Source organism: Solenopsis invicta, chromosome 4, assembly GCF_016802725.1.
Source record: "Solenopsis invicta isolate M01_SB chromosome 4, UNIL_Sinv_3.0, whole genome shotgun sequence".
Lineage (NCBI taxonomy): Eukaryota > Metazoa > Arthropoda > Insecta > Hymenoptera > Formicidae > Solenopsis > Solenopsis invicta.
Window position 1 is genome coordinate 7,967,671 of NC_052667.1, and position 17,224 is coordinate 7,984,894.

The 17,224-nt window shown below is 34.8% G+C and overlaps 1 protein-coding gene across 2 annotated transcripts in view; it reads left to right on the top strand.

The window, feature by feature from the left end:
* The window catches only part of LOC105203562 (replication protein A 70 kDa DNA-binding subunit), a 70,093-nt gene extending 53,366 nt beyond the window's left edge, over window positions 1-16,727 (top strand). Inside the window, exons 13-23 of one of the 2 annotated variants that reach the window (XM_039447804.1) lie at window positions 12,381-12,580; window positions 12,658-12,800; window positions 12,923-13,007; window positions 13,090-13,252; window positions 13,338-13,542; window positions 15,106-15,215; window positions 15,285-15,448; window positions 15,692-15,926; window positions 16,026-16,124; window positions 16,202-16,396; window positions 16,525-16,727. In XM_039447804.1, coding sequence (XP_039303738.1) covers window positions 12,381-12,580; window positions 12,658-12,800; window positions 12,923-13,007; window positions 13,090-13,252; window positions 13,338-13,542; window positions 15,106-15,215; window positions 15,285-15,448; window positions 15,692-15,926; window positions 16,026-16,124; window positions 16,202-16,396; window positions 16,525-16,647 — 1,722 coding nt within the window. In that variant the 3' untranslated portion in view covers window positions 16,648-16,727. The remainder of the gene's footprint in view (window positions 1-12,380; window positions 12,581-12,657; window positions 12,801-12,922; window positions 13,008-13,089; window positions 13,253-13,337; window positions 13,543-15,105; window positions 15,216-15,284; window positions 15,449-15,691; window positions 15,927-16,025; window positions 16,125-16,201; window positions 16,397-16,524) is intronic. The other variant, XM_039447805.1, reaches the window with a different exon arrangement.
* Window positions 16,728-17,224: the final 497 nt, after the last annotated feature.

The window sequence follows — 17,224 nt, forward strand, 5'->3', positions numbered from 1 at the left end:
ACAATATTGTCGTTGCGTTATATTTAATTGACCTTGAATTTGATTTAAAAAACGATGATTTTTATTTATTTGATCTAGATTGCTTTTATCAAAAATACTCTTCAGGGTGGGAAATTTTTGTATGGCCTCTTCCGCTGTTAAATTTTCAGCGGATAAAAGACATTTAATCTCGACCAGACCATCATCGTCTACAAATCCGTCAGGAAAAGCACCTAGGCGTGGGTTTTCTTTATCTATAAGTAATCCGCAACGTTTTATATTTTTATTGAGTTTTACGGCTAAGTCTTGTCTCGCTATTTCTTCTTGATCGAGATCATACTGCATGGCTACGGTATTGACGGGTGGAGGATACAAAATATTTTTGACTGCCATTGCACAAGATGTTGTCGGTCTTAGACAACATACGTATACAAAATTAGACGCTGTCAACAATTTTTTTTTAAGTACCAACCATAGTCCGAATTCATTTTGCTCTTTCGTATCTTGTTCAATCTGCTTCCAGTTTTTTCTATTTTCCAACAACTTCTCTATGTGATTTTGTTTTAGTTGTTCGAGTATATGATCTGGAATATCTGGCTGTTGCGATTGCGGACCATAATGAAGATCTATTCCTCGATTTTCCTTGAATTTTTTTCGTTTTCCGTGTATGTGCCGATATTCTGTAGTTCTAGCAATTTTTATTTGCCGTCGCTTCTCTAGATTTTCGACAATAGGAGAAACAGTTTTACACATGCTTTTATGAATTTCCGTAAGCACTTGCTGCGTATTATATTGTACAACTGCTTCTGCAACTCTAGCATTGTAAGAACCTTGTTTGCACAAATCTACACGCTTTCCGAATACAAATTTGCTTACTACCGAATGAAACACTTCTGCAGCATTATTTGTTACATTTTCTAGTAAGCTTTCAGAGTGAGCGGCTATGTACGCAATAGTACTCTCTATTTTTTAATAGAGACCGTGCAGTTTCAGATACGGTATGTAATTTTTCTTTATTTCACCGTTATCTTCGCAGTTACGACCGCGTTCTTTACACCGTTTATGCTTACCAAAAACGTGGCTAGGAATATTTAATATATCTTTTCGTAATTCTCTAGCCTTGTAATGCTCTGGTTGTTTTTCTTCTCGTCGTATTGACGCTGCATTTTTTATCTTTTTCATAACTGTCTTAATGTTTTTTTTTACAACATTTTGTGCTTCAATAAAACCACGTTTTCTCTACGCCTTTGGCTGAGTCATTTCAGCTACAGCTGTCAGCTTTTTGCGCAGATTACGATGCATATGATTGATGCATTCTACTTTTTTCACCATTATCTGCTGTTCGCGAAATGGATTATTGTTCTTAATAGAGTTATAAACACTACTATCGCCATCGGCGATAAGTTTATTATATATCAATTGATGCATGTCGAGGCTACTTTTAAACCTTCTGTAATAGCGTCACTTTTCATCATTGTAGAACTTGCATTATTATCAAAATTTTTGTAGCATTTATGAGTTCTTGCTTCACAATTTTTTCGTTTAGCTACATCGCATATCGCACAATATTTTTTACGGATTCCAACAAAAAGAACTTGTTTTGTGTGGAAACCAACAATTGCGCCAACACCGGCACGTGAATCGAAATTTCTCCTATATGATCTCTTTAACCAGCTGCCATCTGCTACAACTGGTATGCACACAATTCCTTTAATTACATCATTTCTTTCTAATGCGAGTTGTTTTTCTAGCTCGCCTGTTTTTTTTTATTTGTTCCATGGCAGTTTTTTCAAAATTTTCAACTAATTTTTCGCGCTTATTTATATAGGTCACCTCGGTCATGCAATGTATATTCATTCCCGAGCACACCTCTTCCAGCGTAGAATAACCAATTCTGGCTGTAATTGTTGCAGCTACGGCTGCTGTGTTTATATCTAATTGATCAGATTCTGGTGGTTCTGACCAAATGCTTGTTTCATAATTGCACATTTGGCATTTAAAAAACAATTGCATCTTTAATCCACGGTAAAGGAATTTTATGGGTACCCAATCGTTCAATTGGCAATCAATTCCTTGCTTATGATCTATATACGTCCTATAGAATTCTGTCAGAAAGAAAGATAGGTCTATAATAAAGCAACCTTTAGGCAAATTCTCTAAGATACGACCTATATCCAATTTGCCTGTATTATCAATAAAAAGCGTATCGTCGACTACATCGTCAATTACGCTTCTGCAAGTATCTTTTTTAATTGTATTTACGTATTGTCCAGAAATACTGCATTTCAAATCTGTGACGTCCGGGATGGTCACACATTTTACCAACCTCCGACAAGATTCGTTGTCAATAGTCTCTGTATTGTCCTGTTGTTGCCTCTGTAACTCTCACCTGAAAAAACCTTTATATTATAATAATATAAAAAAATGTATTATTACATTTTTTATGATAAATAATTATTTACAACTGTACAAATACCGTTTAAACTGACAATTTAAATTTTTATTTTACTTTACTTCCGCCTATGTAAATGCTTTTTTTATTTTATTACTTCCATCTACATATAGACGATGCAATTTTTCATTTTACAATTTCCGTTCCATCTATACATTCCTGTTTATACATGTATATATAGACGCTTCATTTTTTTCGATCCACCTATGGATTCTTTAGATTTTCAATTTCTCAGTTCCATCTTCAGAAGCTTCTGATTTTTACTTTTTCAGTTCCATCTGCAGACGCTTCTGATTTTTATTTTTTCAGTTCCATCTGAGTAGATGCTTTAGATTATTATTTTATTACTTTCATTTATATGTTGTCAGGTTTTTACAGAGAATATTAATTTTAAGAATATAGTTATACAGTTGTAAAATATTAGTGACATAAAAATATAAAAATAAGAACATAACAAAACATATACTCAAAAAATATACATGGGTATCAATATAACTACAGTAACCATATTTTTTTTTGAGAAAATAGAACAAATTTGAAATTATTATTTTTCGTTTCTACATGTTTCCACTAAACAACTAAATTTATCAATTGTTTAAATTTTTGTATGAAAAACTCAGTATATTGAATATTGAAACGCTAATTACAAACAAAATTTGTGTAAAAAAGAACAAGTAAAATACAACAGATTAAAATAAAAGACAAAAAAGTTTAGAGAAAGTAAATAAATTTAAAAGACTGTTACACGAAATAAAGGAAACTGAACTTTAGAATAAAGGACGTATCATCACCGTATTTATTATTGATACTATTACAATTTATGTGAATAAAGTATACGTACCTCTTTCTCCAGCCTTTCTTCAGAGAAAGCCTACGCCGATACAGAGGCCTACATTTGCCACTATAAAGTCGCACCATGATAGTGACATTAATTGTACACTAATATTGTGTTGTTATATCACAAAACGCGTTGAACACGATTGCTCTGTTTCCGTGTTACTGCGTGTCACGCTACGTTTCTTTGCGACTCGCGACTTGTCAACTGTTTACGCGTGAGCCTCGATACGCTATCCTTGTCGCTCTACACGTTACCCGTTCGCACTCTCTCGGTCCCGGTGGGCGGTTAGACGAACAGCGCGCGCGAGAAGTCGGCGAGCGGCGTGTTGCTTCGCGATGACATTTACAACCAGGAAATACCCTCGTCTCGTCCGCATCAGGATGTACGTACTCCCGTACCAAAGTATGCACTTGCAAAAACATTTGGAGAGACGGTACTGTGATGCTTCCATTTTCATTATAAAAATGTTAATAAATTTTATTTTTGTCTTTAATTTATGACATAAAATAGTAGTTAAAGTTTTTCTACCACATAGTTTATAATTTTTATTATTTATTTTTATGTTTTTTTGTAATATTTTTTAAAAATGAGCTTTTGTAATATTTGGAAAAATAAGAATTTCATGCAAGAAATATTTTTTTATACTCCAATTTTACTTGGAATTATTTTTTTTTTTTTGGTTAATCTTGTTGGTGAGATCATGAGTTTTACAATAGGCTTTGATCTACGGAAACGATTCAAAAGCTACAGTCATATAAAATGATACTTATACAGTTTAATTATATAAAAATGTAGAAATATTCAATTTTACATACTTACATTTTAATGTATGGAGAAAAGAAAATGTAAAAAAACTTTACAATTACTATCTTAATATCATAAATTAAATTTAGAAAAAAATTTTTTTTTACATTTTTATAAATGCAAAAAGGAGATCGCAGTTACACTGCGATACCCCGGACGGACCGGCGGCGGATTGTACCGCACACTTGAGTAGCCGGAGCAGGAATTACATCCTAGAGAAAAAGGTCTATTCGTGACCTATGCGGAAGAACGACAGTAAGGGCGGCGGCGGCTGGGATCGAACTCTGGCTCACGGCGCGTGACAGTCCGACGGGCTACACCACTAATGTCTTACCGCTGGTCTTCTCTTCAATTTGGTTATTTCTGTTACACAGCTTCATACGAAATTCTATTTCTGAGTTTTTTATTCTTACACAAGTTTATGTTTCTGTATGTAAATGACGCTTCATAATAACAATATCTAACATATTGATTGTAATATTCTTTAATTTTTTTCTTTTAAACATAAATACATAGATAACTTTACGTGTCTTCGGCAACGTTTCGGAAAAAATAAAAATTATTCCCTAAAATAATTTTTCACGCATGAAACACGCAAAATATAATAGCCACATTTGTTCAATATACATATATAAATATACAAATATATATATATATATATATATATATACTATATATATATATATATATATATACATACTTTATATATATATATATATATATATATATATATATATATATATATATATATATACGAACATTATGTATATATATTGGCGGTAAATAATACGACTTAGAAATAAATATTATTAATTTTCATGCACGCTTTTACGGACAAGTACTCTCAAAATATTAATAATTACACACACACACACACATATACATACATATATATATATATATATATATATATATATATATAGTAAATAACGTTTTCTATAATTATTTATAACATGTATAAATTTGTAAGAAAGGTGACTACGTTATGCGAGAGAAATCATGCTTTTATTATGTCTATTTTTATAAAAAAATATCTTGTTTAATTTTATATTAATAAATAAAGACTTGGTATATCGATATGCATTTTTCATCGATTTTTATCTTCAGTTAACAAAGCGCAATCTAATTGCTCCGTTCTTCCTCCGCTGTACACGTAGGTCGTGCGCGGCGGTGAGGTGAAGGAAAATGCTCGGAAACGGTGTCTTTTCATTTCAAGCTTTCCTCTTTTATCTTAAATTGTAACTCGTCAAACACCGTGTTGTAACGTTACCTCTTTTGTCTCAACTCGCCAAGCGATGTTGCCGATGTCACGAGTCATAAGGTTATGCATCCTTCTCGCTTGACGCTGACAATGAGTAGAGAGAGAAAGCATGATACGGTCTTACGGACAACTGCGGCGTTCTCGCCGTTTCGAATGTCGATCGACACGTGTACCGCTCGACGATAGTTAGCGGTCACGGCTCATCGTTCTGAGCGATTTGTTACATTGTATTACAGTTTTTCCACTGACTTTTATGTATGAATAATTTTAGATAATTATACATACATATGTATCAAATGCTTTTTTTTGCATTTATTTATAGATATGTATAAATCTGTAAGACATGTCATTGTGTGATGTTTTATTATTTTTACGATCGAGGTTGACATACATTTCTGATCGAGTTTTATCTACAGTCAATGTAGCAAGGGCAAGGGGAATGCTTGCAAATCGCCGGACCGCCCGCATCTCCTCACGAGTCGGAGAAGATTTCTATTTCCTTCTCTCTCATGCGTTCTCTTTCTCACTCCAACTATCCTTTACGCTGTCTGCTTTTCTCTTGTTTAAGAGGATGCTATAGTGACCGAAGAACTTCCTCGACGTCGGCATTGCAGATTATTTTTCGAGAGAGACCAGGCTATCGCTCTTTGTCCAACGCATAAATCTGTCTTTGTTTTTCGATTATTTCGCCATCTGCGAAAAGACCTATCAACTACAGTCACTACTCTGCTTGCCATTGTTTACGTGCGCTAAGCGAAATTTGTACACGTACGGCTGTTTACATGTTAAACTTTTTTGTTAGGCTTTTGACTGGAATGACACACAGTCAGTGTTGTTTGTTAGAATTTTCTAAAGTGCGGCCTGGTCTCACTTCATACATACGAGCTACAGAACGTTAGTAAATAACAAAAGTTAATCTCAGTTGACAGATCCACGAGCCAAAAATAAATAAATTTTTAACTTTTTGTTCGATTTTCTCGTAAAATTTACCAGCCCGCACTTTGTTTTGGTGCGTACTTTTATTCTGTAAAAGGATTGTGTGATCTGTAGAGCCAATTTGAAAATTAATGAACACTGTAATGTGTCGGTAATTCCCATCACTATAATATCCTCTTAAATACATGATTTCCGATCTCGATTTGCCGACTATGCGACGTGAATTTTGTAGTATTGCGTCAACAAATGGAACACGGTTCGTAATCATTGATTTGATAAATTTGATAGGATTGTAGTAATCATGTATACAATCACTACGGTAAAACCCGCTATTCAAGCATTCTTGAGAAAATGATAAAATACTTTTAACACCTATAGTATAGTGGCGGAAGAAGAATCGTCAATTGATCTCTTTGGCAGAATGGTCGTGATTCTTGGTTATCGTGCTGAAGGTTCCAGGTTCGATTCCTCGTAACAATATTTCTTTTTTTTTTCGTAAAATCTAATATTTAAAAAAGAAATCAAGAAATTCTCAAATGCTTTTTTAGAATTAAATTAAATTTAAATTGGACACAAAACATATGTAAAAATTATAACTTGCATTTGCGTGCCGCCACGAGCGACGTTTTGTGGTGAACCGTTTTGTTACGGGCGTAATTACAAAAAAGTGAGATTAAAAAGAGAAAAGTGAAAGAGAGAGATAGTGAAAGGGGAAAGTGATAGTAAGAGAGAGAGAGAGAGAGAGAGAGAGAGAAATCGAGCTGAAGAAGAAAATGCAGAAAGGGAAATCAAAAGAAGGCACACTTCGTAAAACGACAATGACAACGAGGAAATGTAAGTAGACCTTACCCTACATATATAGTAGTGTACAGTCGCGGTCATTAGAGTTGCGACACTTTTTGTTCGATGGTTTTCGGAATGTAGACTTGCTCATCAAGCGGCGAACGTAATTTGTTAAATCCACACGTAAAAACAAATTACGTTTGTCGCTCGATGAACAAGTCTACATTTCAAAATCCATCGAAGAAAAAGTGTCGCAACTTTAATGACCACAACTGTACAATAAAAAAAAAATGAATTTATTTGAGCCTTGTGCCCATGCTCGAGTTGTACGCAAGCGAGACAAAAAGCTATCGAAAAGAAATGGCGAGGCGTGTTGAATCTCTTATCATCTGCGACACTCGCCTCGCGGTATCTTCTCGTTGGTCGACTCGCTCGAATACAACTGGACCATGAATTGAAAATTGTCGACTTTTCAATAATTTGTACTTTGGCTTCTAAGAGAGTCCTTTTTTTTAAATTTTGCACACACCTTCGGAATAACATTAGAGTTACCAGTAAAATTTTAAAAAAGAAATCCTCTCAGAAGCCAAGTTATAAATAAATCTTTTTTTACCTTTTTTTAATTTTTAATGTTTGTGTTTGTATTTCAGCAAAAAGTGAAGGCGTTCACGATTGGTTTCGACGGCTGGATGCGCTGGCTGTGGTGATACAAATAAAAAACATGTGTCGCCACAGCCACTGCCACCGTCACCACCACTACCGCCTCCGCCATTACCGCCTGCATCACCATCGCCGCCACCGCCGCGCCGCCGCCGCCGTCATCATCGCCACCGCTGCTACTATTGGCGGAACGTAGAGATCGTCTTCCAGGATATATTTTGTCAAACGAGTATCTCATGAGCGGCCAGCGTATGCTGACGCCGTGTCTCATGGGATACTCACAAAATATTAGACACCGGGCGCCGCGATTACGAGCACCGCCATCGCCAATAACGCACAAGGTAATACAATATAAATATAAAAAATTAGACACATGCATACGCACACAAAAGGTAGGAGAGAGAAAGATAGATAGATAGACAGACAGGCAGACAAACAGAGGGGAGGGAGGGGGAGAGAAAAAGAGAGAGAAAGATATTCCATTACACGACTTGCTGCTAATAATATCATAAATGCAATTTTTATGATTTTTTTACTGTAATATTTTCTATATTGCTAAAATTAGAATGTTCTGTACCATTTATAATATTAATGATCAGCCTTATTAATTTATATTGCCATATTTAATGTATCTCCTAATGTCCATTTATAATATAGTAAGATTTATAGGAATATTATAATAATAGCTTGAGGTATAATATTAGCATTAGTCATTTTATACATTTCTACCTCAAGTAACAAGAATATTGAAACATACACAACAAATATTTAATATTATTAATTCTACAGAACAAGATCGTCCTCAAATTAATAAAACATTAAGCAGTAATTGATTTACTAAATAATTAAATCCTAGATTTCGCTCAGCTAAATTACCAAGAGAAATAACTGAAGCCTTACCTACCTCTGAATAGAAAAAGAAGCACTTGGGATCTAAATGGACATTAGGAGATACATTAAATATGGCAATATAAATTAATAAGGCTGATCATTAATATTATAAACAGAACATTCTAATTTTAGCAATATAGAAAATACTACAGTAGAAAAAATCATAAAAATTGCATTTATGATATTATTAGCAGCAATTACACGACTTAGCAAGTCGTGTAATAGAATTTTCAATTTGTGCTGTATATCCAGAAAATTCTTGTCCTAAAGTCAATGGAGTTGCATATATATATAGGGGAGACCGGGGCAAATTATTAGACCTTTTTTTCTTTTGTGTCTCCTGAGTCCTATATTAATTAAAAAAAAAAAAAAAACATGAGCCGGTTTGAAAGGTTGAACTTTCCCCTTCACAATGCCGATATAAATAGAACATGCAAATGTACTTGCTTTAAAGTACATATAAAAATATCGACCAATGTCAAGAATTAAGAATAGCCCCAAGCCCAGGGTAATTCGTAACTAGTCCGGGAATATTCCGAAATTTGTATTTTAAGTTGAAAGTCTGTAAAAAAGCTGTTGTTAAGACTTTCTTTTATTTAAAAAAAGATGTAGGTATACAAAAAACAAATGCAAACATACACGTTCGCATGTTCTTTTATGCCATCGGTGTGACAGATTTCCTAACCTTACAATCTTTAACGCTTTATAACTTTTTACCTGCTTAAGAGCGATGATTTTATATTCATATTCATGTTCTATGTATTAAAAGACACAATATTATCATGTTTGAACTAAATCAATGAAGAACTTTATCTCAATGTTTAACTTTGCATAGCGCAGACTTTCGTAACACAGCCGAAGGGTTAGGATTACCCAACTTAGGTTAGGCGCTGCAATCAGTATTAACGAATCGTCCCGGTGCTCGATGTTACAAATAGCCCCAATATCAACTGTGCGCATTATTGCGTATGATCGACAAAAATAGACATCACACAGCAAAAAGTAAACACGAAATGTTTCAAATACGTTCAACTGGACACGATAGATTCAAAGTTTTCAAAAAAACCTTATTATCTTATTTAAATTTCGAAGAAATGCCGACTATCAAAAATAACTTCGACTGTTGCAAAACACATTTTTCACTACTACGACATTAATATGACGCCGTTATCAACAAAACTTAGCAACATTGTTACATTAGGACGTGTTTACAGTGTTTAAAGTAAATTTTTAATATGTACCCATAAAAAGATATTTCCAATTATCGAATTACCCCGTCTAACGATTTGCCCCGGTCTCCCCTGTATATATGTACACAGACTGTTTTGCTACAATCGTACACACATGTGCCCTTGCGCGTATGATAGTAACAAAACAGTGTATCTATGTATGTATGTGTGCGTGGGTGCGTGTGTGCGCGTATATACACATACTAATGTTTCTTTTTGCAGCAAATGAAGAACATGTTTTGGCGCGCGTTGCAGCAGGCGAAAAAAGAAGGTCAGTATATGCAACCTAATAAAAAAAGACGGAAACTTTAAAATGTTTTCAACGTTTTTTGGGAGATAGGTGGGAGACAGGATATATTGGTGGCGCAGGATATGGTGGAGGATCTGCAGTCGCGCCACCAATAAAAAATTAGCAAAATCATCCGCCTTTTACTGAGGCGTACATACAATCCGCCGCCGCCGACTCAGGCGTATAACCCGCCGCCGCCGACCCAGGCGTACAATCCGCTGCCGCCGACCCAGGCATAAATTGTGGCGATTATTTTTTGTAATTTTATAAATAAAAATTATCTGAACGTAAAAAAACTAATTCATGAATTTTTTCAACCTTTTTTCTATACATTTTAAAAGTACATTGGAACATTAAAAAAAAAATGGAAAAACGTGTTTTTAATTTTTTACTTTGTGTAATCTTTTTAAAAATGTTGATTACATAGTCTTTGAGCTAAATTTTCAAAATCAATAATCAATTTTTTATAAATTTACATTTATTAATTTTTAAGTACAAATAAAAAAATTCTTGGGAAGAGAGGGAATCTATTTTCCAATCGAGTTCCTTATCTGATATTTTGGATAATATTATACATAATTGTTTGGATTTTACTTAAAAAAAATTAAAAGTATTACCACTTGAAACAAAAATTTTTTATTTGAGAAACACAGACACTAGGTACCTTTTTTATCTTTTTTTAAAAAAGTTTATTATTTATCTAATAATAACTAATAACAATAATAATTAATAACAATTAATAATTTACGTTATTAAAATGTAAAAATATATAGTTAGTACCAATAATGACTATAAATTATATTATTAATTACATTAATTGCAACCGTTTTTTCCTTATTATACTGATTTCTTTATTTTATATTTATGGAAATTAATTTCTTTAATTATATATATATATATATATATATATATATATAATTAATATATATATATGTATATATAATACAAACACGCAATACTGTTGTTTCGTATATAAGACAAAATTTCTTTTATATATTTTTGACTCGTGGATATGTCAATCGCGATTAACTTTTATCATTTACTGACGTTCTGTAGCTCGTATGTATGAAATGAGACCAGCGCGGACTTCAGAAAACTCTAACAAACAACACTAACTGTGTGTCATTTCAATCAAAAACCTAACAAAAAAGTTTAATATGTAAACAGCTGTACGTGTAAATTTCGCTTAGCGCACGCGCGCGCGCGCGCACAGACACACACACATGCATACATATCTTTTTTCGCCAGTGAGGCTCGTGAGATGCGTTTGTATGTGTCTAATTTTCGCATGTTATATTTATGGAAATTAATTAAATTATTTAATTATTTATTTAGCTTGAGGCAAATTGAAAGCTGACCAATCGATGGAAAACTCGTTTTTATTCATCAAAAGCGACATGAACATGATCGAATCCACAAATCCTCAGGCGAGCAAGCTGCTATTTTACCGAACGCACTTGCTCCGATTATAGCGCCATCTGCGAAAGAACCTATGAACTACAGCCACTGCTCTTCTTGCCATTGTTTACGTGCGCTAAGTAAAATTTGGACACATACAGCTGTTCACCTATTAAACTTTTATGTTAGGTTGTTGACTGAAACGATACACAGTCAGTGTTGTTTGTTAGAGTTTTCTAAAGTCCGCCCTGGTCTCATTTTATACATACAAGTTACAGAACGTTAGTAAATGACAAAAATTAACTTTGGTTGACAGATTCACGAGTCAAAAATAAATGAATTTTTAATTTTTTGGTCGATTTTCTCATAAAATTTACCAGAGCAGACTTTGTTTTGGTGCGTACTTTTATTTTGCAAAAGGATTTTGTGATCTGTAAAGCCAATTTGAAAATTAATGAACACTGTAATGGTCGGTAATTCCCGTCAGTATAACATCCTCTTAAGGGCTGTTTACAATATAAAAATAAAAGTAAGGGCTCCGACTTTAGTTGGAATAAGAAATAAAACAAATTTATTTTCTGATGACTTTACTCAAATTCTTTACACTAGGGAAATATGTAACTTTACACTTACTCTTCTTATATCTGACTTATCCCATATATTATAGACGGTCCTTTAAATATTGACAAGCTCGTCATGCTGTAATACATATGCGTTTTTACTTGTCATATTCGTCTGTCATTAAACTCTTTTATTGCCAAAAATTTTTTTGTTTAAGCCTGATGCTTTAGATTTGATGAAAATCTTATTTTTATATGTTTTTGAGGAAACTAGATCTTAAATAATTTCTAACTTTGCAGGGATATAAAAAATTGCCAAAAAATAAAGATGGTGTGGATCGATATAGATTGTTGGTATCAGATGGAGAAAAATTAAACTCGTTCACTATGTTGGCTACTCAATTGAACAATCTGATTGAGGATGATATTTTGAATGAATTCTCAATCTGCAAAATAACCAATTATTACCTGAGTTCAGTGAGCAAGAACGGCAAAGAAAAGTATTTGTTCTACTTTCTTGTTTTATGTATGAAAGTAAATAAATAATTCAAGTATTAAGTATATTTTATTTTGTCAGACGTGTGATGCTGATATTAGATATAGAAGTTGTTGTTTCCGGAGAGAAAGTTGGGGGCAGGATAGGCAATCCAACTAATATAGAGCTTAAATCAGAGCCAGATACACCATCTACATCCACAACCACAACTGTGCATCATCAAAGTAAGTATGTCAATGTTTTGTGTCGATTGAAGTTGAAAATATTTGTATTACCCTAATTTATATTATTGATTAAGTTTGCTGTACTTCTGTCATGAAATACAAAATCGATTTTACATATTCAGGTTCCACCAGAACAGGTAATTCAAATCATGCCTCTTCTGATATACGCACCACGCCAATTGCAGCGCTGAGTCCTTATCAAAATAGGTGAGAAAACTATTGTTTCCAAAGTACACTTATGGAAATTTGAGTATAAAACAGAAGGGACAATAATGATCTGTGGGTTTAGGTGGGTGATTAAGGCACGAGTAATTCACAAATCTCTAATTAAAACGTGGAGTGATTCTCGTGGAGAAGGCAAATTCTTCTTTATGGGTTTAATTGATGAAAGCGGCGAAATCAGATGCAAAGCATTTGGAGAGATGGTTGACAAATTTTATGACTTGATAGTGGTAAGTGTCGTAGAATTAAAATCATCGATCACACGAATCTTTTTATGAAGGATTGAACTGTCAAGCGTTTTATTTAATTTTATAGGCTGGAAATGTATACTACATCTCGCGATGTACATTAAAGACGGCCAATAAACAATATAATAGCATGAAAAATGATTACGAGATGTTGATGACCTCTGACACAGAGATTGTGCCTTGCCGTGACAGCAACAATGACATTCCAACACTACAATATAATTTCTCTCCTATAAGTCAAGTCGAACATAAAGAAAAAAATGATTTACTAGGTAACACGTTATGCTTACAAGAACTAATTTATAATTTTATAACGACTGTACTTCGCGCACGGACGGAGGGCGGCATGGGAACGGGCGCGAAAGGTCGCCTGAAGGAATTAGACGTAGATGTTGGTGTTGGCAAAAGTAGCGTCTTTATTGAACGCAGAGTGATGGTATGATCGCAAGTATTTGAACTCAACTGAGTCGTGCAAATACAAAATAAATGGATATGGTTACATTAATCTAAGATCGCGAGACAAATCCGTTAGCGTGATGACGCTATTGCGGGAGTTAAATCCGGACGGTAATGAGCTCGCAACTAACAACACAAATCGGAGCGCGCTGACGGACGTGCAACAAACTTTGCGGACGAAAATACGGAGATCTATTTACAGTCGTTATGTACAAGCACCTGCTACGCGAGACGCGGTTCGTGGAACGGCCTCGAGCTATTTTCCTGGAATCTAGGCGGCCTTGTTATTGTAGCCGTGAAAATATACTCCAGACGCGGTGCGTGGTGTGGTACGGCGAGGGCGCGGCGCGTACACGGATCCGTGCGATTATATACGGTTTCGCGCGGCCTGTTGCGAGGCGGTTAATAGCTGCGCTGCAGCAATCGCCGGAAGACACTACCCCACGCCAAGTGCCCATGGTGGAGGCACGGAGCACCGTACACCCTTACGCGAGATAGCGTCGGACTCGGGAGGCTGAGAGGATCGCCCTGCGTCAAGTGTCTTGACGAGGCCCAAGTTTCACTTGAGTCCATTGCGGAGAGTCGGGAAGCGGAGTCGGAATCGGAGTCGGAATTGGAGTCGGAATCGGTTGACAGCCAAGTGCCTTGGCAGAGACCGAGGCGCTCGATCTCGTGACAACCCAGGGAGCTTCTGCTCGGCGGACCGACCAGAAGCGGACAAGGCAATTTGCGTTCGGCGGACGTCGCCTTATATACCCGAGAATCGTGGTGAGGGAATGTGCGACGTGTTGCGGCGGAGCGGTCCGGCGGCAGCATCCCCGCCACTCGATCTCTGGTCTCTCGTTTCGGGCCACGCGCGTAGAGCGTGGCTGCGGACATGATGAAACGAGAGCGCGTGCGCGCGGAGATACAAAGCGCACGAGAGCGCTCGCTTGCTCGCTCGGTTCTTGTTTATTTAATTAGACGCTATGCGCCGATAATTGCCGTCCGGCGGTTGTTCGGCCGGACGGCTCGGACGACTCGGACGGTTAGATGGTCTGGTGGGGGTGGGGGGGTCGTCAAAAGGTGGTTTGTTACAATTCTAATAAATCTTAAATATTAATTTCAGTTTATATTAATATTTGTCGTTTAATATTAATTTTGTTTAATTAATAGAATTTTCTTATTTTATGCACGATAATTTTCTTGTAATTAAAATCTATTAATTGATAATATTTATATTTGTATTTTGTCTGTTTCAATCTTATTTCTAAAAATTGATTTTTATTAAAGTTTTGCTGTCTATAATAATAACAACTTTAAATTGTATATAAAATAAAATATATAATTTAACTAATTTTTGAAAATTATGGATATAATGATGTTTGCATTTATAATAGATGTCTTGGGCGTCGTCACAACTGTCGGTGATGTACAACATTTTACGGCGCGCACAGGCCGAGAACTTATAAAAAGGAACATCAGTATAGTTGATGACAGTGATACGATGGTGAGCATTTTATCGATATGTCAGATTTTATTTTCCTATTACGGATGAATAAATAAAATTTTTTACCAGGTAACTGTTACACTCTGGGGAACACAGGCCGAGGAGTTTGATGCTTCCAATAATACCATTATAGCCATTAAGGAAGCGCGCGTGGACGAATTTAATGGGAAGCACTTGTCATTAATAATGTCCTCCATAATAGAAAAGGATCCTAATATTCCTGAAGCCCATAGGTAGTGTATATTCAAGCTGATTCTTAATTAAATAACACTTCTAACTTCTTAATTATAATTAAAATTTATTTATAGACTAGAGGTAATACTTTCATTTTCTATTCATTCTTTATGCAATTTTTAATTGTAATTTTTTAATTATATTCTTCAAATGTCTAAAAATTTAGAAATACATAATATGCAGGATTAAAATTACAGAATATAATGTAACATTTATATGATATATTATATTGTATATTTTAGATTGCGCGGATGGTACACTGCAGTCGGCCATTCAGAAACTGCTAAATCATTATCTAGAGTAGGTGGAAGTACTGACTTCAATGGACCATTGTACACTTTCCAGGAAGCAACCGATGCTCGATTGGGAAAGAAAATGAATCTCCCAGATTCATTTACAATAGTGGCGACCATTAAGCAAATTAGAACTGAAAATTCTCCCTACAGGGCGTGTCCTCTAGAAAGTTGCAAGAAGAAGGTAAATAGTACATAAGGCGAATATATCTAAACAAAAATTTGTCAAGTTTTCTAGTTGCTCTTTAATGCGAATTATTATGCAATGCTCATTCAATTTCAGTTGATCGATCAAAATAATGGGACCTTCAGATGCGAAAAATGTAACAAGAAGTATCCAAATTTTACATATCGCTTACTGGCAAATGTATATATTGTCTCCGTAGTGTCTCGTTTCTTATTATTTAAAAGTATCTTCCGGTGTCAGTTCAATCTATTGTCAATTGTAACGATTCTTAGATGGAATTGGCGGATGCAACGGGCAGTCGCTGGATAACTGCATTTAATGAGGAGGCAGAAAAGATACTTGGGATGTCTGCTCAAGAGTTGGGGGAATTGAAAGAGAATGATAAAGACGCCTATTTGCAGAAAATCGGTGAGGCAACTTTTAAAACATTCATGTTCAACCTGAAGGCAAGATCAGAAGTTTTCCAGGTAATCGATAGTGTGCATATTATTTTTTACAGTTATATAAAAGTCGTATTTTGAGATAAGTTTATTTTATCAATACTATTACATATTATTCTTTGATACTATATTTGTTACAAATTTTTGTATTGCAGGATACAATGAGGATAAAACGTGTCTGTACATCAGTCAGGCCGATTAATTATAAGACTTATCTTCCACATCTGATAGATAAAGTCTCTAAACTATTAAACATCGAGAAATTGGATTCTAATTAAATAAGATTTGATCTAGTTAGATTCCAGTAAAGATTTTTTGAAATTATTTTCATATAACCCATTAAAAAAAAAAAAAAAAACATTTATGTATAAAATTTAAAATTTTTTGCGTGTTTCCCTAGTAGTATTTTCTGCAATTTTCTGCACGACAGAATCTGCGTGCAGTTAATTGCAGTAGAATTGAGTCAGATGTGCAGAAGATTATTCCCAAAAGAGCATGCTGGCAGATTGCTAGCAGACTGCTTCAATATTCGTGCACTGTACTTGTATATGAACTGTTTGCAGAAACTTGGTACAAATATTGAGCTATCTTAAAGCAGATTCTTCCCGCAACTGCAGTCTGTAAACAGTCTAGCAAAGTTCTTCAACAGAATGACATAAGATTTTTTTAATAGAAGTAGCGTGCAGATCTTGTGCAAATATTGCACAAATATCTGCAGATTTTTGCAAGTTTCTTACAATGAAAGTGACGCGCAGATCTTGTGCAGATATTGTACAGATTCTGTTTAATTAGTGGCAGAAAGATTTGCTGCAAGGTTTATAACAATTTTGGAATGAAATAGATTTAACAAGTGAG